The 25,985-nt window shown below is 35.9% G+C and overlaps 1 protein-coding gene across 3 annotated transcripts in view; it reads right to left on the bottom strand.

Annotated features, from left to right (window-relative positions):
* Positions 1-25,985, bottom strand: part of LOC308689972 (kinesin-like protein KIF21A) — a 55,547-nt gene extending 29,562 nt beyond the window's left edge. For all 3 annotated transcript variants that reach the window (XM_081364126.1, XM_081364127.1, XM_081364128.1), the window contains exons 1-4: positions 25,661-25,985; positions 6,314-6,536; positions 2,207-2,392; positions 1,706-1,855 (exon numbers count right to left, since the gene is read on the bottom strand). In XM_081364126.1, coding sequence (XP_081220252.1) covers positions 1,706-1,855; positions 2,207-2,392; positions 6,314-6,536; positions 25,661-25,704 — 603 coding nt within the window. In that variant the 5' untranslated portion in view covers positions 25,705-25,985. The remainder of the gene's footprint in view (positions 1-1,705; positions 1,856-2,206; positions 2,393-6,313; positions 6,537-25,660) is intronic.

The raw sequence follows: 25,985 nt of genomic DNA, 5'->3' as shown, positions 1-25,985 counted from the left end.
TATTAATAAAAAAAATATGATCATAGATTTCTAATAGTTTTTTTTTTTTTTTTTTTCAAAAAGACTAACTTGAAAACAATGTATTTTTGTTTTATTAAAAAAACTGAATAACTTAAAAACTAGTTAAAAATTTCTAAATAAAAAAAGTTGTATTTTTATTAAATGTAAATAAACTATTAAAACAAAACTAAAGATGGTTTTGTATTAAAAAGGACAAAAACGTAAATATTACTAATAAACAGACATTTAATTTTATAAACAAATCTGAAAAAAAACTTTTAAATTTGTTTTAAAATGAACATGTAGAAATAAAGATACAAAATAAAAATACATAAAAAGTATAACTAGAAAGTAAAGTTCATAGGGACAAACTTTTATGCTGGCTTGACACAGCCTTGTCTGGAAGTTTCATAAGCTTCCTAATATGATTTATCATGTTGTTTGCATGTCTTAATATGTGTCTAGCATTATTTTATATTTTGCTAACATGTTTTGCGTGATTTTTTTTCCCAAACCACTTAAGCGCACACCACGCCCCTTAACCGAAAACCACGCCCCGCAGCGATGACTCGCGTCTGTGGCTCGATCTCATTGGTCAACTCTATCAGTCACATCTGACTGCGGGAATGTTTTAATACATTGCTAGCATGAATTATCATGTTACTAGCTTGTCTTACCAAAACACTAACATGTTGATAAATGCTAGCATGTCTTAACACATTGCTAGAATGTTTAAGCATATTGCTAGCATGTTTTAACATGTTCCAAGCATAAATTAGCATGTTGCTAACATGATTTAGCACAATGCTAGCAAGTCTATGGTCAAAGCTAGTTTTTAGATGTTGCTAGTAATAGATACTTGGTGGATGAAGCTTAAATACTCAATTAGGGTTATTGTATAAAAGTTTTGACCCCCTCAATGAAAGTCTATGGGACTTTTTCGTAGTTTTGATAGTCAGTTTAAAGCTACACTGTGTAGGATTTTCTCCCATCTAGCGGTGAAATTGTTTATGACTACCAACTGAACGTTACTTTCTAGCCCCTCCCATTCCGAGGGCGTTTTAACTCCTACGGTGGCCGTATTATTTCAAATCTGCCGGCAGTCGCGATTAATCTCCCCCTCGCATTCGTCACGGTGCCACTGAGTGTAAAAACGCGAAAGGCGAAGCTTGAATTTCCAGGTATGTCCCTCTTTGGCTAATGTATTTTCAAGATGGAGGTGCAACATGGCTGCCGCCATTCGAGCGACTCGCTCGTATGTATTCTAAATGGCAGATTCTACGCTTACGAGAATACTTGATTAGTTGGTAGAAGTAATTACACATTAATGAGCACATATCATTTTGAAAGAACAAAGTGTTTTTTGCTAAGAATCAACTTAAAAAATTACACAGTGTAGCTTTAAGGTCAGTTTAAAATCGCAAGTCGTATCAGTTAGAAAACATATAGCAACCCAAATGAGAACAGTCTGAAGATCTGACCTGAGTTTGGTGGTTGTAGCTTTAAAGCACTAAGAGGAGATACTATTTAAATTTAGTCTAAGAAGAAGAAGCTTAAATAGAAGATAATTTGTCAAGCCAACATAACGATTATAAATAAAGACAGCAGTTTATTTTTAAGGGAAAAACTTGTGAGCTTTTAAAATCAATTTGAGCAAGTGCAGAAAGGCTCAAGACATGTCTGCAAACCCTAGTAGAAAGCCAACCTCTGCTTCTGAGCTAACGGTTCGTGTTGTGACTCCCACTGTGTAAATTCCTCCATTGGCATCTTCATGGATCTTAATGTGGGATTTCTGCTTGCGGGCCTCGGCATCTCGAGTCGAATCAAACAGGTCCAGCACCTCCTCATTGTACAACTATGAAACAAAACACTCCACCTGAGACAGCTATAAACATGCAGGAGTGGTTATGTAATTAATTAGCCAAGTTCAGACATGCATGCTAAAATCTCTAACGCCTGCCAATGGTACGACAGGCGTGTTATTTGTGGTGCGCTGTCAACACCACCCTTTGCATGCCGACATGATGGCAGCTCTGCTACACCTATCAGAGTATAATTTTAAACCTCAGTGCTGATATGGAGTGATAACTCAACATCTTCACTTCCATTAACACCAGAAATAACACGTCTGTCAGTCGTAAGATTGCTATTTTCCAGAGCTTAGATGAAACTACACCACAAGAGAACAGTGGAGGTTGTTATTCACCTCTAAGAACTGGGCGTTGATCTTAAACTCGGGTACGGGTCGCCCTTGTTCTGTGGCGGCCTGTCTGCGCTCCTCAATACCCCTGAAGAGGTGGCCGACCGCCCGTGGTATAATTCCCAACTCCTCATCAGTCACGATGTTCACGTCAAAGCCCGTGCCCATGGTGTACGTCTTTCCCGAACCAGTCTGAAAAGATTCAGGAGGAGGTTAGATAACACAAGACCAATCAAACAGAAGCCAATATTGTATCAACTTATATAATAGATATCAACTTTTGGTGTATTTTGAAGTTTCTCCTTAAGCATTAAATAATATTTCAGATCATTTTCAACTAAAACCATGGAGCATCAACTGCGATATAAATGCAATGACCATATACATGCTTTCAACTACCCCCAAAAAATGATAAAATAAATTGACTTCCCTCAGTTGACAAGAGTTGACAAATATATATATTATAAAAGGACTCAGTAATTCCTCAGTTTGCCGAAACATAAAAAATAAATTTTACAGTAATGTAGTTACAATGGAAGTCAATGGGGCAAGAGTTATGGAGGGTTTAAACAGAAAAATGTGAAGCTTGTATTTTTTTTTTTTTTTTTTTTTATACACAAATTGACTAAAATATATATATCACAAAAAATTATTTTGACTTGTTTCTCAGTTTGTACAAACATAACAAAAATAAATAAATAAAGTGGAAAGAGTTACGATGGGTTTAAACAAAAAAGATTTGGATAGGATTGATAGTAGAGTGAAACAAGTTAGAGCATCAAAATGTTGAGACATGTTCAACTTTATGCAAATGAGAGTTGAAAATCATTCATTACATCTGTCATATTTCAAAATGTGCCAATAGTGCTAGCCTAGAGCTTCTGCTGGAATTAAAGCTTAAATCACATTGTTATTGTTACATTTTATCCAGCCCAATATAGCAATATTGACTAAACCAATGGCATGAGTTGGAGGTGGGACTATCTGTTTGACCAACCAATGGCAGATTGTGATGCTGTTTTCAGTAATTCAGATATGGTAAAGGGCATTTTGTATCTGACACACGCTGTAAGCGGTGGACCAATCACAACAGACTGGGCCATCTGACCAATCAAAGCAGAGTAGACCAATCACAACCGACTGGGACATCTGACCAATCCGAGCAGAGTAGGTTTGTGGAAAGGAGGGGTTTAGAGAGACTAAATCTTCGAAGGAACCGTTTTCAGACTTTGAAAAATTAGGTGATGTGCAATGTATATTAAGAAAATATTAAAGTGTATTGTATGAGAGCCTTAGGAATCTTAGTCTTAGGAACCTTTAAATAATAGGGGCACTTTAAAAAGAAGGCACAGGAAAAAAAAAAGTTGGACAACATGGTCTTGTGGAAAACCTGCATGTGCTGTTGATATGTGTGGTAAAAGCAGAGACATTTTCTTTTAGCAGGGGCAACAGAGGAGGGAGACAGCCCAGACAAAAGAAGTTTGGGGTCTATGTTGCCATAGACACATAGAGGAATGACACACACAGGGCCTGTGCCTCATCACCCACTGAAAGAGACGCTGACAGGAAGACAAGACCCTCGAACGACAGAGGGAGAATTAACAAAGCCAAAGAAAGACTGACGAAGAGTTAGGGACTCTCATGAGGGATTTATTCTTATCAGGATTGAATGTAAGAACTTGAGATGTAAAACACTCACAAATGCATTTGTATTGACGGAATTAGATAATTTTAGTAATCTATTATTGTGAAAAAAGAGAAAAGATAGCAGTGTTCTTGTCTGAACATGTCTGTGGTTCAGGTTCTGACAGAAGTTTCATGTTTTTTTTGCTTTGCTTGATGTGTAGCATGCTACACAACTGCTGCAGTTTTTTAAAATCAGTTTTTTATCATTATAACAATGATGTACATATATTTTACATATAAGTTTACATATTTAGTGGTTAAAATGCCATCATAATTAAAAGGCACAATATGTAAGATTGTTGGATCAAAATATCCAAAAACCACTAGAACAATGTTATATAATTTGTTGACTTGTTAACATAACTTTCAACACACACAAATGTATTTTTAGTATGACTGTTTTGGCCAAGTAAAAGAGCGCTGTTACACCCCACAATTTTAAATTCGTAAAATAAAGTCACCTGTATGACTAGTAATTCAGCATTCGCAGCTGTTTCATTAGAATGAAATAAAAGAATGAAAATTTTAATTATCAAACGTAACAAAGTTCAAGTTCAGGGAAGAAAGAGGTGGACGTTAAACGTAACTTTAATTGTAAAATAAACAAACAACGAAACGAAAGAGCTAGCGGCAGCAGCCAACTGTGCCATATAAGCCTATATATGCTTTATACAACAGTAACATTAATAAAACTTTAATACATAAGCTCATCCATAAACACGAGTCCCGTCGGATTGCTTTTCATCAGCTGCGGATCTGAAGATGACAACTCCCATGACTCCACGCTCATTCACGGACGGTGTCATCAAGCTACGACCTCTAGCGCCCAAACTTAAGTAGTTGCCTGATAAAAACTATTATCAAATGGTCTATTTTTCCAGTCAGGCACAAATAAACTGAGGGTCTCAATAGAGTACTGCAGGGATGACATTTTTTGAAGGCAAAACCCAGAAATGAGTTAGCATTTCCACCATCCCGAATCAATGTTTTTTTATGGGCTTTTTGTTAAATGCATGAAATAATGTCTGTGGCTAACACAAGATCAACATATTTTCACTTTTATTTCTACAACATAAAATACACCAGTGATTCTCTCTTGTGATTTTTTGAAGCTTTTACTTGTCTTTTAAAAAGTCAGTTGCTAACAAGTGGCTAAATGGGACTACGAGGGACATTAAACATCATCATGACGAACAGGTAAACTCATCTACTAACTAGCCTTGTGCTTACTTATAATCATGCTCTTTCAAACTATTCTAACTTAAACTTTCAGTGAAAATGTTTCTTTTTTTTTTCTTTAAATAAAGAGTTTGTCGGAAGTGTGTGGTGTGGTTCGTTTATAGCCTACGCTTAGCTTTTTACCTCTGGCCACTGATTTACACTTGAAAATACTTAAAATCAGTATTAATTTGTGAAGATTATCATGATGAACCAAACATGTAAGAACCATTGGTCTTGTTGGTCAAAGCATACTTTTTGTAATCATCCAAAAACCAATGGAAAAATCTAAATGTTCCCCTACAAAACAAGAATACGTAACAAACCGTGAATCAGTGAATTGTTTTTTTTTGGACTGGTTCTATTAAACAGTTCAACTGGGCCAGTTCACTAAAATTAATTGGACTTCTCAACGGTACTTAAGACAGAGTACTTTAGGAGAGCATGTTTGATTTTTGCCTCAGCACACTTGTACACTGTAAAGCTGTAACCTAATCTCATGAGAAAACAACTATTTTATGAGGTGACGATTTTATATGAATTCGAACGAATTCAAAACGTAAAATTGCAAAACGATGCAAAACGTACAATTTTTTGAAAAAAGCAAAAATGGGGGACCACCCCAAACCCAACCTCTAAACTTAACCGTAAGCAGATCATACGAAAACGTTTGAATTTGTAGGAATTCATTCAAATTAGCTACCAATTCACCAAATTGTAACATAAGCAGCTTTCGCACCAGGTAGTTCTAGGACCTTCGTTTTAGTAACTAGCCACCAGGGTGTTTCCCAAAGAACTAATGGTTCCCTTAGGAACATTTTCCTGGTTGCATTCGCACCGCCAGTAGGAACTCTGAAGTGATGTACACCGCACTTGTTGTTGTGTCTTTTATTTTGACGGTGTGGCAGATCTTTATTTTGAAATTATAAGGAAAAGTTTTGACTTTAATCTCGAAACATTTCGACTTTATTCTCGAAACATTTCGACTTTAATCTTGAAACATTTCGACTTTAATCTCGAAATTATAGCATTTATTTTTTTTTTTTTTAGATTATTATTTTTTTTTACATTGCGGTTCAGGGCTTCTGTAAATATATTATAAAAAAAAAAAAAAAAAAAAAACCTGCAAACCTTAGCATTTTCAGTGCGGACTGACTTACTTCACTAGATCAATGGAATATTCAGTTTCTTGTCATTTTACAGTCTTACCTGTCCATAGGCGAAGATAGTGGCATTATAACCTTCAAAACAGCCTTCGATGAGTTTCTCAGTGCAGTTGCTGTAGATATTCTCCTGCTGAGAGTCCATGTCAAAAACATAGTCAAACGTAAAGGCCTTGTCTTTTCCTAGGATGACCTGGGGCTCCCCAGGGGTCACGAATGTGCAGATGTGACATCCCTCTATCTTCTCCTTTGCCAACTGTGGACGAATCCTGAAAAATAGAGAGTGTTTGAGTTTAGTCATTTATCAGAACAAATTAGTTTATATTGAAAGATTTTTGGTCATTAATCTCTAATAACATATACATATATATATATATATATATATATATATATATATATATATACCGATTAAAAACTTGATGTTTATAACTAGCTATTCATGATTGGTTAATTATATATATATATATATATATATATATATTTTTTTTTTTTTTCATTTCTCAGAAAAAAAAGTGAAACATTTGTGCCTCTATTGCTTTAGAAAAAGTCTTCAAGAGTACTGTATTCGTGGAAAGTGGAAACACTCCTAAGTCAGTTTATGAACATAGACGCTCTCTGTTAGTGGAGAGCGAGAGAGGAAGCTATGGCAACACGATAGGTAAACAGTCACACCCTGGGATTCATTTACTCGCGTTTTCTGTTTTCATTATTCAGACCTTTCCTCTAACACAACCTGCCGCTCTGCCTTTAACTTTTTAGCCCATAATACATTCACTTTTGAAGGGGTTGTAGCATGTAAAAACAGATTTTTCTTGCTTTTTAAAAAATTCCAAGGTCCCTGGACAAGGGTGTGGGGGTAGGTGTGTAACGGATCCGGCAAGTTAGTGGGGTTTTGCAATTTGTCCCATCAGTTTGTAACCCGTACTCACAGTTTCTTAAATTGTTCCCTCTGTTTAATAAATCTCGCCCAATGGATTACTAAACCAAACCCACGAATTTCCAATCCATGCAGAGATTTGTAAACCATACCTTCAGTTTTTCAATGGATTGGACTCATGGATTTGTGGCCTGTCCCTCATTTTGAAAATCTGTGCCGACTGATTCAACTATGGCTCACCTATCGGTACTACTAAATTATTATTTCATATTTTTGAATGGATAAAAATAGATTGTTGCATATTCACTGCAAAAAAAATGATTTTCTTACTTAGTATTTTTGTCCTGTTTCCAGTCTAATTATCTAAAAATAGTAGTAAAATGCCATAAGATATTATGTCTTGTTTTCTGAAGAAATAAATCTAAAAGCTTAAAACAAGAAAAATCTTGTGGAAATGGAATAAGAAAAATAATCCTGTTTCTGTTTGAATTAAGATTTTTTTAACCGATTGGCAGTTAAAGGGGCTCTAGGTAACTTTTTAACCTTAACTGAACAGCTTCGGAGTCAGTGGAATGGTTATATTACTTATTTCGGGTTGAATGGTGGTGGTTTCGCACCCCCCTGGTGCCCGAGAGCGGAAAAAACTCACTTGCAACTTTGGGACGCGGGTCGTGTTCCAGGAAGTATCGCGTGATATCAGGTCTCGCGATGTAACAAATTGCTTTACGGCACTGCACACGTAATTACACACCCCCATTCAAGCACCGGCTAGCTAAGCAAAGGGCAACGATAGATTTAGTTATGGCTGAGCCTGTAAAAAGAAGCAGAAAGCTAGGAAATCTTTGTCGGAGGACCAACGAAAGAGGAAACGGGAGACTGACCGAGCAATAAGTCAGACTCGAGTAAAGTTAAATATCGGACCGGCTTTTTCAGAATGGTGAGAACTGAGAGAAACAGAAGCCTGCAAAACGGATGCTGACCTGGCCTTATTGCTGTTGCACTTGTAAGTATCTTTGGAATAAACTGTGTTTAATATTTAAATTTCAAGTAATTGTGACCTCAGGATGTTTGCTATTGTCTGTAAAGTTTTTTTTATTATGATCGCTGTCTGTTACGGGCTTACTAGTAACGTTACACTAGATACTATAACTTTGATGTTAGGCATTGTCATTAGCAAACACGTTTGATTTCTGTAGTTGTGTGGCCGTTCCTCTGTCGGTTTTATTTGTGTAACTTACACTTTAATTTTATGTCACTAAGTCAACGCGTCTGATAATAGGCAATAAACATGTTGCACATATCATCATCGAGCTAGAAAAAACATTCTGATGTTTTCTTAGACAGGCAAAGGTAACTGTCATTCTACTAGATGAACCTTGCTAATATAACTTTAGACAAATATTAGCCTCCGATATATATATATATATTATGCTCATGCCCACTCTCCCAAAAACAAACAATCACGAAAGCAGTAGTTCGCCTTGTTCATATCGTTCGTTCCCGGTAAAAATACTAGTATGCATGACAACACAATAAAATAAAAAAAATCGCCATCAGTTGGAAAGAAAATATTGCTTTACTTGCCTCGGTAGACATAACTGGTTTTGAAATAGCCGGTTCCTCTGCTCAGCTGGGTTGACAGCTGATCAGCTGGGTTGCTCGTGGCGAGGGGGGTGGGGTGGCAACAGTTCGTTTTTACGACAGAGTGTATGAAAGCATTTACTACCAGACACTAGGGGGAGCTTCGTAGAGAAAAAACACTCAAGAGTTGCCTGGTGTCCCTTTAATTTAGCTTTTTTTAAGCAACAACTCATTTAATTTTGATTTATTTCTCCAGAAAACAAGACAAAATATCTTATGGGACTTTACTCATCTAGTAAATGCATCTTGATTGAAGTTTTTTTGTAGATATTTGGACTGGAATCAAGACAAAGTAAGACTTTCACTAAGTAAGAAAAGCATTTTTTGTAGTGTTTTCATTCAGTGGATGAGTGTCTGAGTGAAGCGTTACTCTCCAGTAAAGCTGAGAGCTCTTTAGTGCTGTGATTTACATTGTTCTGTTCAGTGGCGCATTGTTCAGGCTTTGAAAGCCTGTTAATCCAACTCTAGAGATTCTTTGGCCCGGTTTACTCCTGGTGTACAAGTAGACGAGGGAGACAGATACCCGTTTACACCTAGCGTTTTAATCTCTAGTGGTCTCTTTTGTCCACTTTCAACAACTTCTGTCCTGAATTCTTCAAGGGTAGAGTCTATGTAAATGTATGGCTTTTTTCAGATATTTCGATCTAAAGGACGAAGGAAGCTCACACAATTTACATATAAACATGACATTTTGTGGCTGTTCGAACGCTTTCGACCACATGAGCGTTTACACTACGAAAGCAATCCGATCAAATGCGTTTTTGACTACCTCTGGAAGTAGTTGAAAGTGGACAAGCTCATAACGTTTTAGACCCCGTTTACACTTGTATTTAGCGTCGTCCACATGTGATCCAATCGATCAAATCTTAATACCAGGTGTATACAGGGCCTTTATGTAAAGTTTTAAACCCTAATACATCACACAAATCACACACACACACAACTTAATTTGAGAAAGTTAACATGGAAATACAGATTTACTTAATTTAGTACTCAACCAACCCTAAACCTAACGTAACACTCTGCATGAGTTACATGTACTTGCAAAGTTAGTAGAATGTCTAAAGTGGAAATAAAGTGTAACCGTAATTTGCATAAAACATAATCAAAACACTTCCATATAAGCTTCTTTTTTTTTTTTTTACACAACCTTTGCTTTACAACCTTTCGTGTGTAATATTGTGTAAATATGGTTTAATTTGTTCCTACATTTTTTAAATATATGTTCATGATTTGTTAATGAAACGTTCATACGCAGATTTCGTGAACAAATTTGAGTCTGTATGGCTACTGAATGACACCCAGTGTCCTAATAATTTGCATAGTGCTGTGCTACTCTGTTCTTAACCTCTGTTTGTAACATGATTTTCCAGCTGCAAGCTCTCTCTCTCTCTCTCTCTCTCTCTCTCTCTCTCTCTCTCTCTCTCTCTCTCTAGACAGTAATACTAGTCAAACACCCTTGTGTGTGGCCAGTCTTTTCTTGTGACGTCTCAAATGTCTCCAAACTCTCGAATACTGAACACAGACACGTAAGGGTTAACTTTTTCCCTTGGGTTCAGAGCTGCTCATGCGTGATAGTGCATTCTATGCAGCTTAGAGGGGATACATGAACACATAACTCAAAAATAAGCCATATTACAATGACGACCTCTGACCACCGAGAATATATAAAATTGGTCTCGTAAAACCCAAATGCACTCCAAGAACCCCCTAACCACAAATGATGTGAATGTGAGACCATACTACGCCTCTGCGTAATTATACATACTGTAAAAGATATTGTGAGACATTTATGAGAGTGAAATACATTTCCCATTTCAACAGCTTCCACAAAACACTCTAGTGAGTCATCTGACAGATTTGAACACCCAGTGCTTTTTTTGAAACATGCTTGTTTAGTGACTCTATTTGGACTTTAGATGCAACATTTTTACCAGGAATGAGTAACTATTGCTCATACTATTGCACCGTGCACCTAAAATACACATTTAAATGTAATATACTGCATTTAAGACACACTGTTGGATTACATTTATGCCACCCTTAAAACGTCTGTGAAAAATATTTCTGTTTTTGAAAGAATTGTATTACATTTCTGATTTTATTTTATTATTTTTATATCATACATTGAATAATGCATTATTGAATCATACATTAAACCAAATAGTTCAAAAACACAAAATCATTAAGGTAGGAATTTCAATTGACATTGACTCAAACAAATTGAATCAGTCATTGAATCAGTCACTCAAACAATTTGTTAAAAAACTGATTAATTCACAAAAATAAAACATCACTCTTTGTTGTTCAGATACACATATAATACTGCAATACTGCAATACTGAGTCTAAAATGTTAATTATTTATTAATCCGCTCTATAAAAGCAATATTACACATGCAGAGCTGTTTCCTTCAATACATACTTATTTATCCATTGACATCTGAAATTATCATTTGGCAAACAAAATTTTCATCAAAAGCAATTAAAAGAACCATTAATATAATTAAAAAGTACATTTGAGCTTCTGTTTGCCATAATTTATTAGCTCTTATGTGTGTCTAAATTAAATCAGTTCATCATATAAAACAATCACGCCTCTTTAGAAGACTTGATTTAAACCGATAAAAGCTTCATAATAATCATAATAATTAAGCAGTCTGGGTCACACAATGTTCAAAAGGCATAATATAAAGCTCAGCTTCTGACTGAAAGCGTTAACCTCAACCCGCAGGCCTCATTACTGCGATTACAGTGACAAAGAAATCTGCACAGCCTTCTCTTTTCCAGAGAAAAGATCAGTAGCTTAACTGGATTGAACCGTGTTCTACAGGTCTAACAGTTATCTAGTCATTACCCTGTAGGATAAAAGGGTCCAGTTTGTCTGCTAGGGATCATTTGAACTCTAAAACTTTTCAGGTGAGCACACAATGACTTCAAACAGTGAACTAAGCACAAAGAGCAACTTAAACAACATAGCATGGAAAATATATTACAATACCAATAAAGCAGATGTGGAAAGATGAATAAGTGCTGATGTATCCTGCCCTGGAAAACATGACCCCGTTATTGTATTATGGGTATATTTTTTTATGTCCTAGTCTCATTAACAGTTGATTCATCGTTAATTTCTGAGATGAGAGCAGACGTTACCCTATTTTATATCTCTGTATTTCGTCATCATGGTTTGGGTGCCTAAACCTAAAACTAAAATGACAGCAAAAAAAATTTACATTGTCTATCAGAAAATTTGATCACCTCTCTTCAACAAAACACACACTTTGAGGCATCATTTACATCCACAAACTGTTGCCTAAAAAAAAAAAAAAAAAGCATAAAATAGTAAAAATATAAACCATAGTGTCAACACACAACAAGAACAGATTAACCAAGAAAACACACTATATATATATATATATATATATATATATATATATATATATATATATATATATATATATATATATATATATATATATATATATATATATATATATATATATATATACAGTGCAGTGCATAAGTGAATACACCCATGCTAAAGTTGACTAAAAAGAGGAATAAAAAATCATATTTTGGAAATTGAACGTAATGCCTTAATTTAAAAAATTAGGAAAAATCCAACCTTTAAGGACACCAATTTTCTTTGTGAATGAATAATGTATCGTAAATAAATAAATGTTCTTCCTTAAAATACAGGGTGCATAAGTTTGGACACCCCTATGTTAAATTCCCATAGAGGCAGGCAGATTTTTATTTTTAAGTATTTAAAAAAAAAAAAAAAATTAGGATACTATCATCCTGATAAAGTTCCCTTGGCCTTTGGAATTAAAATAGCCCCACATCATCACATAGCCTTCACCATACCTAGAGATTGGCATGGGGTACTTTCCATAAGAGAGATGATCTCTCTAAAGGTTGGATTTTTCCTAATTTTTTAAATTAAGGCATTAAGTTCAATTTCCAAAATATGATTTTTTATTCCTCTTTTTAGTCAACTTTAGCATGGGTGTATTCACTTATGCATAGCACTGTATATATAATGGCTTTTCATGACAGTTGTAGTCGTTATGATAATTAAGATAATAACTTTCATCTATCCAACCTGAGAAACTTGTCTCAAGCTCAGACGGCACACCCACAAACCCGCCTGATGCATACTACAAAAAAATTATATGAACTGGCTAAAATTGACAGCTACAATCTGATTGGGTGGCTTTATGTAATTTCTAGAAGTCAAGGTGCAAAGGTTTTTAATCAGTCTGCCCACAAACATTACAAAGTGTGCAATGTCAAATTGGTGGCTAACTTGTTCGACTTCAGTCTTATTCATACGATCTGCTTGCTTATGCCCCAGTTAGGGCTGCCCACTAAAAGTCAACTAACCGTTAAACGACTATAAGAGGCTTGGTCGACCAAAATTTTATTAGTCGGTTTATCGTAAGAAAAAAAAAAACTCCACAGGCTGTGACGGACAGATCGTTAATGGCATGAAATCCAAACATTCGCTTAATATTCATCGACATCAAATTCTAAGTACGATGCATCATGGGAGAAATTAACTTACTAGTCCCAAAACCGTATTCATATTGTCGCACATTTCAATTGAACCACATTGGTTCAACAATACAGAACTGTCGTTAATGACGACATCATGCAGATGATAGGGTAATAAGTAGGGGTGTAAGAAAAAAATCGATACACATGAGTATCGCGATATTTTATTTTGCAATACTGTATCGATTTTCAAAAACGCAATATCGGTTTTTTTTTTGTTTTTTTTTTACGTCCAAAAATATTCATGGTAAGACGGTGGTTCACGTTTATGTTGTTTAAAAGGCTCGCCGAACGGTGCGTGTCCACTGGCACGGAGCGAGCGGAGCAAGCGTTTTCAATTCATTCCTATGGAAGTCGAGCTTCACGCTCAGCAGTGTATTTTGGGACCGGAGAAAGCGTTGAGAGCGACCGAGAGCGTCAAAAGGTTGGGCAGTTCTCGACTTTATGCAAATATCAAGCGAAAAACGCGGTCGGCAGTTTATGATGGATTTAGTGCGTAAATCATTTTGTTTACAAATTAGACCCTTTGCAGTTGTTTATAGGCTATGTTAAAGATTTTATTTTGGATGTGTTTATTGTTATTATATTGGCTGGGTTTATAAAATTGAAAGGATCTTTGCTTGGTGCATTTGGAAACAAAGCTTGTCTATTTCTAAATGTAATCGCGTGCATGATGATTATACTGTCCGTGTGTTGAAAAAAAAAAAAACACACTTGTAACAGACACATCCCAAAGCGGAGACGTTACAGCGTTGCCAGCGGCACCGAGCGTAGTTTTGCCGCTGTAGTGGACGCGCACCGTGAAGCTGCGTTCACACCAAACGCGAATAGAGCGTCTGGCGCGAGTGATTTCAATGTTAAGTTAATGCAAAGACGCGTTTACGCGCGTCTGGAGGTCCTGTGGCGCGAATGAGGCATTTAGCGCGGCAGACGCTAATTCTTTTAAAATCTTTTATCACATAAAAACTTGATTTCAATAGGCCTATATGACAGATTCATTTTGTTCACTTTCATTCATTTTCGTCCAGTTCACGTTGTTGTTTTGTATTGTGACAGGGGCTATGTATTTTCTTTTATTATGGCCTACTTGAGAAATATAAAAATTTGCTCACTAAGAACCTGTGAAGCACAATACCAAACTGGCAGTCTGATTTTCTGTGAACTGAATTGTTTACCTAAAGTAAACTTCTTTGACTTTTATGCACATCATGTCTTTTTTTAAATATTATTTTTTCTAAAATTATAGTCCTACTTTAAAAAAATCCCAATATATTGCCTTATGCACAGTATCGAAATATATTGCAATATATTGAATCGTGACCCATGTATCGTGATACGTATCGTATCGCCAGATTCTTGCCAATACACAGCCCTAGTAATAAGTTATTAATCTGCTCAAACTGCTTCACTATTTTGTTCTGGTCCTTTGTTTTGTTTTTATTTTTAAATGTTTGATTCACAGGTTCCCTGTTAGGTCATATTTCGGGGTTAAATGTCATATTGATCTCAAGCACACCAGCAAATCTACAACAGAATGGCTGAAAAAGAAAAGAACCAAGGTATTGCAATGGTCCAGTCAAAATCCAGACTTCAACCCAATTGAAATGCTATGGTAGGACCTTAAGAGAGCTGTGCATAAACACATGCCCACAAACCTTAATGAACTAAAGCAGCATTGTAAAGAAGTGCGGGCCAAAATTCATCCACAATGAAGTGAGAGACTGATAATTATACAGAAAACAATTACATCAAGTTATTGCTGCTAAAAGAAGCTCAACAAGCTATTGAATCATGGAGTGCACTTAGTTTTTCACACATGGTTTCTCCATTTTGGCCTTATTCCTGGTAAATAAATAATGGCATGGTGTAATACGTAATGTGTTCATCTGAGGTTGTATTTACCTCATTTTTAGACCAGCTAACAACCAGATGATTTTTTATTATGTCCTGATATGTAAAATCACAGAATTCAAAGAGGGTGTACTTGAGGGAGCAGGCTGATGAGATTGCTTGCTCAACATTTAAACAGTCTGGTTCAGTGTTTGCTGTAAGCTAGTCCTGCATCGTGCTATCAGAGTTCCTCTGAACTCCTCCTCCTCCCCCAGCTCCACCTGCCTATATCTGCTATGGGGTTTGAGTATGTCTATTTCTGCAGCAACAGCATAGCAATAATCAACAGAAGCAGCGTAGCAGATCTAGTCTGCCAAGACCAAATACATCAACACAGCCATATTCATTAGCATGCTTAAACTATTTCGAGAGTTGTCACTCCCCAGAATGTTTCAGAATTAAATTTATATTACAAGGGAACGGCATATTGCATTCTCACAATTGCCACAGAGGGCGCTATAGCAGACAAAACTGTGTGTTTATAGCTAGCCAACTGAATAATAACACTGGTTTAATGGCATCTAGACATTTAAAGTTATCTATTGGGCTTGCAATGCAATGGCCAAGTATTTACATCTGTGTTTGCATATCTGGCCTAAGCTAAAAAGTGGCCTAGACTTGCCGAGTTAAAATTCTGGTTAAGTAAGACAACACTCTTACCTTTGCATATTGATAAAAGTATGTATGTGTGTGTGTCTGTGTGTGTGTGTACACATTCACTCTTCAAACATTACAAAAGTGAAACCCGATCACTAAACCGTACTCGGAACTGCTGTAAAATTTCCTGTTAGGGAACATCGTCTTATTCAATGAAAGGTCGTCTAAGGTTGTGTAATCTAAGCAGGAACAGAATATTCCCGGGTAAATGAGTTGCCAGAAATGGGATGTGAGGATTTCCCCACTCTGTTGAACAGTCAACAAAACTATCCCATTATCTGTTTGTATTGTCCTGATTAAAACTGTTGGCTTTGCACAGATTAGTTTTGTATTTCAGGGCCTCTACTGTTTTAAGGAGGATTTCATTTCTTGCTAAATAATGGAAGAACAGGTACAAACAAGCATGTTTTCTTACACATTATGACACGGGTAGCAGACACACTCTGACATCAAATTTCCACATTTTTCTAAAAAGCAAACACTCTGTTTTAACCCTATTTTTCAATAGCTATGTTTCTACAATCCCACAAAAAGGGCACAAACTGGCTCCCTGATTTTTTTTTTTTTTTTTTAAGAATCGGAGGACTAAATATCTTATATTGTATTTAAATAACTAGATCAACTATTATCTATGGAAGCTTGTTTTCACCATAGAATAAAACATTTTAAAAGATAATAGCGACTTATCTCACAATACAGTTTTCATCTCGCAATTCTGAGAAAAAAATATATAAACTCGCAATTGCGTCAGAATTGCATGACAAAGTCGCAATTGCGAGTTAAAACGTCAGAATTGCGTGATTTAAAGTCACAATTGCGTGTTATAAAGTCAAAATTGCGAGATATAAACAATTCTGAGAAGTAAACTCAAAATTGCAAGAAATAAATTAGCAATTCTGACTTTATGTCTTGGAATTGCGAGTTATCAAGTCCAATTCTGAGGGAAAAAAATACCGACTAAGTCAAAATTGCAAAAACTCGCAATTGTGAGAATTTTTTTTATAAAATAAAGAGTCGCAATTGCCATTTTTTATTCTGTGGCGGAAACAAGCTTCTATAATTATCTTATGTGAAATTAACCATGAAACATATCTACTTTAAACAATGTCTGTAAAAATCCCACAACTGTCAAAAATTTGCACAAGATATTCAATTTACATAAAACCAATGTATTCAATATATTTACAGTATTTTTTTTTTATTACCAACTTTTAAAAATGTTATATTTATGTGTCAGCCCTATACTACAAAGTGTTCCTCATTACAAAAAGAAAAAAATACACCTGAAAAATTTATCTAAAAACTATTTGCACACTTTCTACAGCATGATGTAATGAATAATATCATTAAATGATGCAATAATGTCTTTCCATTTTTTTTCCTATCATTTTGTGCATAAATTGTAGTCAAGCTCCACAATATCCATGTATAACTCAGGGTTTAATGTCTAATCCAGACTTCTATAAATGCATTACTGTAAACATGACTTATTCTTGTTTTTACTAATTGAATTTCTTTTGAATTACTGAAATACTTTTCTGTGGTAATCTACTTTTCTGTGGTAAATTGTTTCGAACTCAGGCACCTTTTTAACATCCTGTCAGGATGAGCATGTCTCTTGAGTATTTTAAACAAGAAGGAATATGTTTTGCAGCATCAGCTGTGTTCTATCACTCTGGAAAGTGCAAATTAAGTTGGTTTGACACATACAGGAAGTACCCACACTGATCGACTGCCTGCATACAGTCCTCACTGCACACATGTGAGGGTAAGGACATGAAGGTCAGAGGTCACTGTAATGCTGTCCGTCTGTCGCCCCAAGCAGGAGCAAAAGAGATGACAACTGATGAAAACATAGACCCAAAACATCCACCCACATCTGCTCCCATGAGCTCATCGGCACAAAACATCAATAATAATAAATGGAAAGAATCCATTGCTTTTGGAACAAAAATATTTAAGGGTGCAAAACACAATCCAGGACGTCTCTATGGAGTATAGGGCCTAAATAAAGAGAAATTACATGTGTGAATCAAAGGGACAGAAAAAAAAGCACAAAATAAGAGACAGAGTGACATGGGAAAGATATACTGTACATATTTTTGGCTTTTCAGAATAGCTGTGGTGGAAATTGTTGTCTCACTCTTAGCATGCACAGATGCCTCCCATGCTTGAATAAACAAGCATTTGTCTAAAGCCTTGCACTAATGTCATCGTCGTTGTGTACACAACCACCCAATCCTGTGTGCACGTGAGTCTGTTGAGTCATCAATTCACATGACAGACGGTTCCTATAGCTCTATTCAACTGGCTCATGAATAAACATGAGCAGACCTAAAAAAATCCATTTGGGTTGCATTAGAAGGTGCGGCTCTGGATCTAGTATGCCCATTTTTTCTAAAAATCTCTATGCCCAGAATACTCATAAGGACGTGAGGGTGCATATTGAAAAATCACTTCACATTTATGAACCGTGAAATGAAATTGGGTCAATGACAAAATAAAGAGTAGAATGCATGAACGACATTTTCAGGAAAAAACCTTTGGATTCGTGGTGGTTCCATACAGTTTTGAAAAACATTTTATATACAATTTCCATTGAAAGCTTAAAGGTGCCATATGTAACTTTTTCACTCTACTAAAGCATAAAAATACCATAATGTTTGCAGACATGCTGAGTTTACATACTCGTTTCTCTGAAAAACACTTCCACAGGCAGTTATTTTACTTTGAAATGTGTGTTCCGTGTTGGAATGTCTGTTTTTGTTTTGGTCTGTGTGATCTCGCCCACTGCCAGTTCACACAATAGTATATAACACCCTGGGATGCCAGTTGGCAGGAAACACAGCGCATTGCAGCCATCAAACAAACTGGATCAGAGATTGCAGATTCTACCCAACCTAAAAAGCCTTGATATCCATCTAAAAATCTCTATGAACGAGAGCATATTAAAACACAGATAAATCAACTCATCAACTTACAGTGTGTAAGTCTCCTCTGCTTTCATTGTCAATTGCACTCGTTCCTGTTGCGCGTCGCGACACCCGCATGAGTGTCGAGTCTGAGCAGGACGGGGGTGGGGAAACAACGATCTCCGATATTTTGAATTTGGACTACAGTACCTATTTCGACCACTAGCTGACATTTTTATAAACTGCACCTTTAAATTTTGGCACTAAAAATGTCAAGTGGTGTGACCATAAAGGCCACAAAATACTCACAACAAAATTCTTTTTTGTTCTTCTTTTGGGGGTAAAAAGAAGTTTGAAATATATGAACAGCGGTATACTATTACCAAACATATACAACAGCAAACATCTAAATGATGATTATTAGTCTACTTTAATTATTAAATTAATATTACAATTATTTGCCCCGCAATTATACAGCACATTACTGCATAACTCATTGCTTGTGTGATATCCACTGGCTTCATGGTTTAAAACGCAAATATTTCCAATATTACGACTTGACGTTTTTCTTTATCAACAATTGCTTGCATATGTTTGGCAACAGTTTCAACCTTAATTGATGGAGAGTGTAGCTTTTCATTTCTTAAACAACCATGTAGTAAGACAAAACATGGCCATATTCCAGGATGACAATGTCAAGATTCATCAGGCTCAAATTGTGAAAGAATGGTTGTGAGAATGGCATGAAGAATCATTTTCACACATGAAAAGACACCCAGACTGGCAGTCCAGATCTGATATTCATTGAAAGTCTTTGGGATGTGCTGAAGGAGACTTTACAGAGTGCTGGACTCTTGCATTGTCAATACAAGATCTTGACCAAAAATTGATGCACATAAATGTTGTGATGTTATTTCCATCAGTTTAAGGTCTGGACTAAAAGTTGCCAATTCATTGGTGGAAAAGGATTTAGTGTACAATAGGGGTGGCACGGTACATGTAAAAACATCCGAACCTTCGGTTCGCTTGTCTCGGTTCGGTGCGTGTGTGCGTTGCGCGGTTCACACGGTTCGACGCATGCGCAACGTAGCCTCATGCCCGTGCTAATACAATGCTTTAACAAAGCAGCTCTCCAGCGAGTTCAGGTTTTTACTCGCGGACGTCTGACGTCGACAGACTGAACAAAAGAAATGAACCAGAAAAGATTTCCACATAAAACCTCATCGCAAACCTACCTACTATGTAATCGCCACGGACCAAAGCTAGTTCGAAGGTGTTTACCAGCCAGCGTCACAACAGTTTGTTCTTCGATTTCACTTAAAGTATATCGGAGGATTCGGAGCCTTAAAGGGATATTTCACCTGGAAAGATGAATGTGTATTTAAATTGGGTCATTTTTGTAGTAGAAATGTGAAATTATTTTAGAAGTTGGTGCCTTCTAGACTGAGAAAAGCCAGAAAATGTATTTTTGGCTCATGTGGATGAAAGACAACAACTCCCAGAATGCACTTGCTTCGCTACCCTACGAGGCCAGTCCCAAGCCACGCCTACCGGTTACAGAGGGCAGTATCGGAAGAAATGATACAACTAGGCTACTAGTTGACTCGAAACTGAAAAGACGCCGTTTTATCGTGAGATCCCCCTATGGGCGGATTGAAGACATGAGGGACGAGCTCCTCCTACTGGCTGCAGTCTCTAGCCTCTGGACAAAAAAGCCTCCGATGACGCTAAATTACGATTTTTTGCGTCATCAGAATTTTTTTTCCAGACACACAATACAGAAATCTCTCGTCCCAGGGGGACATGAGGGATGGAAGCACGGCCATTTGAAAATACTACCGGGTTTGATACAAAGCTTAATGCTAATCAGTGAAGTATCTCTTTAATACTGTTATATACATGTGCATAATATTTTAACAAAACTACTTTACTGCTTATTGACCCACTTACGACCTTGTGCAGCAGTCAGCTAACCAGGCTGTTTTACATATCATAACTATGGTGACATTTTAACCAAAGGAAAGGGTGTACATCTGAGATTTTGATTCAGCTTCTCAATAAGAGATCTTTGCCACACAACCTTTAAGAGACTGGTGAGTCTAATAAGTGATATATATATATGCCATAACCAAACAGTGATACATTAATCTGCAACATAAACCTCAGACCAATGCGACTGACTCAGAGAGTAATTTGATAAAGCATGCTATTGTTAAGACCGGCGGCTTCAAATATTAATGCTGTGACCGGTGGTATTGAATATACCAGTGGTGGATTCTTGCAGGCTATAAGAGAACTGCTCAGAAACTACACATGTAAAGTCATTAGAAACATGCTGTCAAATGCTTTCACTCTGTGAGCTGTACGACGTTTTAGTGCCATGTTAAAGAATGAAGTCATAACATCACAAGAATAAAGTTGTAAAGGTTTTTGAGCATGATGTCATTGTAGGACTCAGATCCAATCCTATTCCTATAGTGTAAATCATCATGTAAATTTTCTCATAATATTAGGATGTTTTTAAGTACTTTATTAACACTATAAAAAGTATTTAATCTCCTAATTTTCTGGCTTCATTCTTGTAATAATACAACTTTACATGTCATAATGTTATAACTTTATTCTTAGTTTTTAGGCTTTCTGAACGTGCTTCCTGTTCCAAACATGTCATTCGCAAAACTCTGAAAAAGATTGATGTGCCATTTAGTAAGTAAATGGAAAGTGCACTGACCTGACAAGTACACAAACAGCTAACTGAGTTTTTCCAATGGCCATGCTTGGGCCAGGTTCTAGTTTGAATTGCCTCAACTCAAAATTCAACATACACCAACTGTCTCTCATTAAAGATGTTCCCAAAGAGCAGCATCCGAGCATCGCAAATCTATTTAATGTCAAATTAGGAGAACAACAGATGAATGAATCCAAGAGTCTTTGAACACAAGATGAATGAAGTGCTTTAGAAGGCAACAATGTAACAGGTAGAGACTGGTACTGTACCAACAACTAACCGCAGGCTGGATAAACTAAAAAATACAGAAATGTTACTGAATCTCATCTCTTTCAAGCCTGTAAAAACACACTCATTTGGGCCTCATCAGACGTGGTTTTACAAACAACAGATACTGTCAGCGACTTAATGCTATTAAACAGTTGCCATGACTTTAGCCTCACAAACAAAGAAGAATGATGGATTGTCCTTCATTAATGTTGCAGATTGAAGGTCTAAATCTCAGAGCCTTGACTGTTACTTCATTTTAAAAGGACATAAAGACTGCTACTGTCTTTATGATGCTGAGCCAGGCACCAAAACACTTATGTCATTCCCTGTGGAGAGAAAATCTACTGATACACAATCTAAAGTCATTCCACAAAGCGATTCTGAGGTATAGCACAAGCGTGAACAAACATTGTGATATCTTCGAACTTTGGGCTTTTGCATTGAGTTTTTATGTCAACACAACCAACTTCTTAAGGCCTGAAACATAGTCAAATGAACACTTCTAAATGTTTCCATACATCATTGCGATTTAAAATGTGCCATGTAATTTATAACACAACATGTATGTGTTGCATTCTCAGCATTACCACAAGGGGTGCTAATTAGCTAATCTATATAATTAGCTATACTTCTACTAAATTAGCTAAATGACACGACTAAACTACTGCACAATAAACTATAACATTAAATAACGGTTTCTACTAAATTTGCAAAATTATCTTAACTAGCCTACTAATCATTAGCTAAACCGTTTCAAATACACTACTAAACATGAGCTAAACTATTGCATTAACAAAACTGCTACTAGATTAGCTAAATTAGCTAAAACACTAAACATTATCTGAACTACAAAATTTGTTAAACCTATACTAAATTAGCTTAATGAGCTAAACTATAACATTAGCAACACATCTATTAAATTAGCTAAGTTAGCTAAAAGAGTAAACGTTAGCTAAACTATAGACCTTTGCCTTGTCCAAAATACCCACAATTGCAGGTGTGTGTAGAACTTTTGGACACACATGAAGTCTTGCAAATGCAAATGTGGATTAGTTTTTAAAACAATATTGCAGAACAAGTTACCAAGGAAAAGTCAGCTAAATGTTAACGTGTATCTCTGATATCTGAATGAAACTGAAGGAAAGCCGTTGTGACTAAACAAAAATACAAGACGGCATGCTTGCGATACATCAGCTAAGGTAGGCTACATGACCAAAAAAACATGTCTTCATGTGACCTGCTTGCTTAAACTAAATCTGACAGATTAACATACCCATGTGAACTGGATTGGATCGCTCAAATGCCTACCAAGCAATAGCATAGTACATGTTTATTTCTTGTAAACAATATGCACATTTTCTTCATTTTTCATCAATTCTCAGATTGTCCAGGTGCTAAATAAACCCATTTCCATGTGATCACAATGCATCCAGCACCTGTTTTAGCACATTTAACTTTCTCAGTCTGACAGGCTTTCATAGGCAAAAACGATGTCTTCATAGAAATGTGACAGAGGAATAAAAAACGGTGGAGTGAATGACATTAGGCCTAAGTCCAAATGTTGAGCAAACTGAGCTGCAGGTCAAAGTCTGTCAGCTCCAGTAACCAGAGCTCCTGAGGTATGTACAATGTAACCTGAGTCTATAGATGGCCTTTGTTTTTCAACAGAGCCTTTTCCAAACACAAAAAGAAGTATTCTGTGTGTCCTTTCAATTTGGTCACAAAAGGATGTGTTTAGTGAAGATTATATCATTTCCAAGATATTATCGCACATAGACTTTAACTGCTTAACTTAGGCTACTTAAAGGGATAGTTCACCCAGTCTGTCATCATTTATGTTGTTCACACTGTCAGCCCAAATCCGATTATTTGTGTATCCGACTGGAATCTAATCTAAATTATTGACCGTCTACACTGTGTATCACAACTGTTCAGATCCGATTTGTGTGTCCCATGCCACTCTTTAGTTTTCCAGAATATCTGCATGACTTTCTTTCTTCTGTAGAAAGTGTTGTTACTGTCAACTAAAATTTTTTTTTTATTATTATTTCCGTTAACTGACATAAAGCTGAAATAAAATAAAATTTCAATATTAGATGAAAAACTTAAAACGAAATTAGAAGTGTTACTTTGGTAACTAACTGAAGTACTAAATTTAGTAAAACTGAAATTGATATAAAATTAAATAAATTAAAGATAAACAGACAGAAATATTAAAGAAGAAAAAAACTAGTAAAAAATAATAGGAAAACCACATACAACTACTAAAACTTAAACTAAGATTAAATTGAGAACTGAAAATTTTATTAAATTCAAAATAAGATTACATTTTATTATAGTAAATCAATAATAGTTTAATAACACTGTCCAAGACACACAAAAAAATGTTTTTGTCCATTTACAATGAAAGTCAATGGGGTCCAAAACCACATACTTTCACTGTACGGTCAAAAACGTAGAGAAAAATAAAAAGTTACAATAGAATTTTCATTTTTGGGTGAACTATTCCTTTTAAATCGACATGAAACAGACGTTGCGATAGTCTTTTCGTCCCTATTGTGATGTACAGTATATCAGAGTGAAACTGCTTCTCGAACAAGAAGAAATGTAGGGCGGGACTTGATTTTGTCCATCGGGAATTGATTGGATCATTGGATTGTTGTAATTTGCAATTGCTGTGATCTCATATGAGTGACAGGTTGCCGGATAAATCATTTAGAATAAATACTGCAATATAAACAAACATAAATATCATGACTTTAAACCGCAATCAAATTTCAAATACATTCAGTGACTGCCAAAAGAAATAATAAGTTTGAATGGCTTTAAAAAAGTAAAATGCAACCTAAAGCTTGACTATATGTTATCCTGTCATCTAGTAGAACCACTTCAACTCAACAGACCTCAGTAGAATAATGTATGTAGATAAAATATTAGATTTGCATATCTATAAAACATTAAAATTTCAATATAAGGCCTTACAACTACTGTAACATAAGATACAGTAATCCGGACCCACTTTTGGGGCTTTCGTCAACAGAAACTTAGAAATGAAGATAAGCCTGCATAATATGTTAAATGTACATATCTAAAAGATTAGGAGTCCATGTAAACACAATAAGGCCACAACTACACCATAAAAAATTAAAGTAAAATAATATACATTTAAATAAAATGCATGCATGCATGCCATCTTACACAACATGTTCAAATGGTGCACAAGAAACAAATAAATATATTGGATAACAATAAAGCATTTGAGCATATGTGTGTATATTTAAAATAAAATCTAAAACCTATAATAAATTATGTCTATATTGATCTGATCATGTTCAATAACAATCAATAGACTAAGAAAATGCCATATATACAGTACACTGTACACAATGAGGCCTTACAGCCACACTGTAACATAACATACAGTAGTAGTTTTCAACCACTTCTTGATCAACAGAAAATAACATACGGTAAAAAAAAGAAAAGAAAATCTATATTTACAAATGTTAATGTAATCATAATCTTATATTACTTTAAAACAGTAGCATTACCTTGATTAACACTTTCTATTCTACATCAAGGATCCATGTTTAGCAACACAATAAGGCCAGAGTCTGACCTCAGAATTAAAAGAACAGGGCAAAAAAAAAAAAAAAAAAAAAAATCTAATGCAAGCATATAATCGTATGTTTATTAAACATTAGGCGTTTACGTAAACACAATGAGCTCGTGCCGAACATAAAGCCCCGATGATGGTGTGACATTGTAGCAGGTACATAAGAGGCGGGCCCATATGGAGCATCAGTGAGACTTTATAGGCTCTTCTGAAGACTATAATATAATATATGAATGTATAGAATTGTACCTGACAGCCACGCGCACTGAGCTCTCATCCTGTCCCAAAGACATGTTCCCGGTCAGGACACAGAAGATAAATATAGCTGATTTTCCTTTTCTTTATCGGCTTATGCAGCAGACACACACACACAGAGCGTCCCTCCCGGCGTCTATTCTGCCATTATAAAGCTGAAATGATCCAAACGGGCGCTCTTTTGACGGGGAAATAATGCAAATATGAAGTAAAACATCTCGTGTTCGGCGCAGCACGTTACATGTTTAATGAGCTGAACGGTGAGTGAGCGACTGCGCGCACGCACACAATCATCTGTCCTGAAAAGCGACTCTCTCCT

This window comes from Scardinius erythrophthalmus (assembly GCF_964197995.2).
Source record: "Scardinius erythrophthalmus genome assembly, chromosome: 4".
NCBI classification, from domain to species: domain Eukaryota; kingdom Metazoa; phylum Chordata; class Actinopteri; order Cypriniformes; family Leuciscidae; genus Scardinius; species Scardinius erythrophthalmus.
Note: the sequence above shows the minus strand (reverse complement) of the source record. Positions and strands in the feature narration are given on the sequence as shown.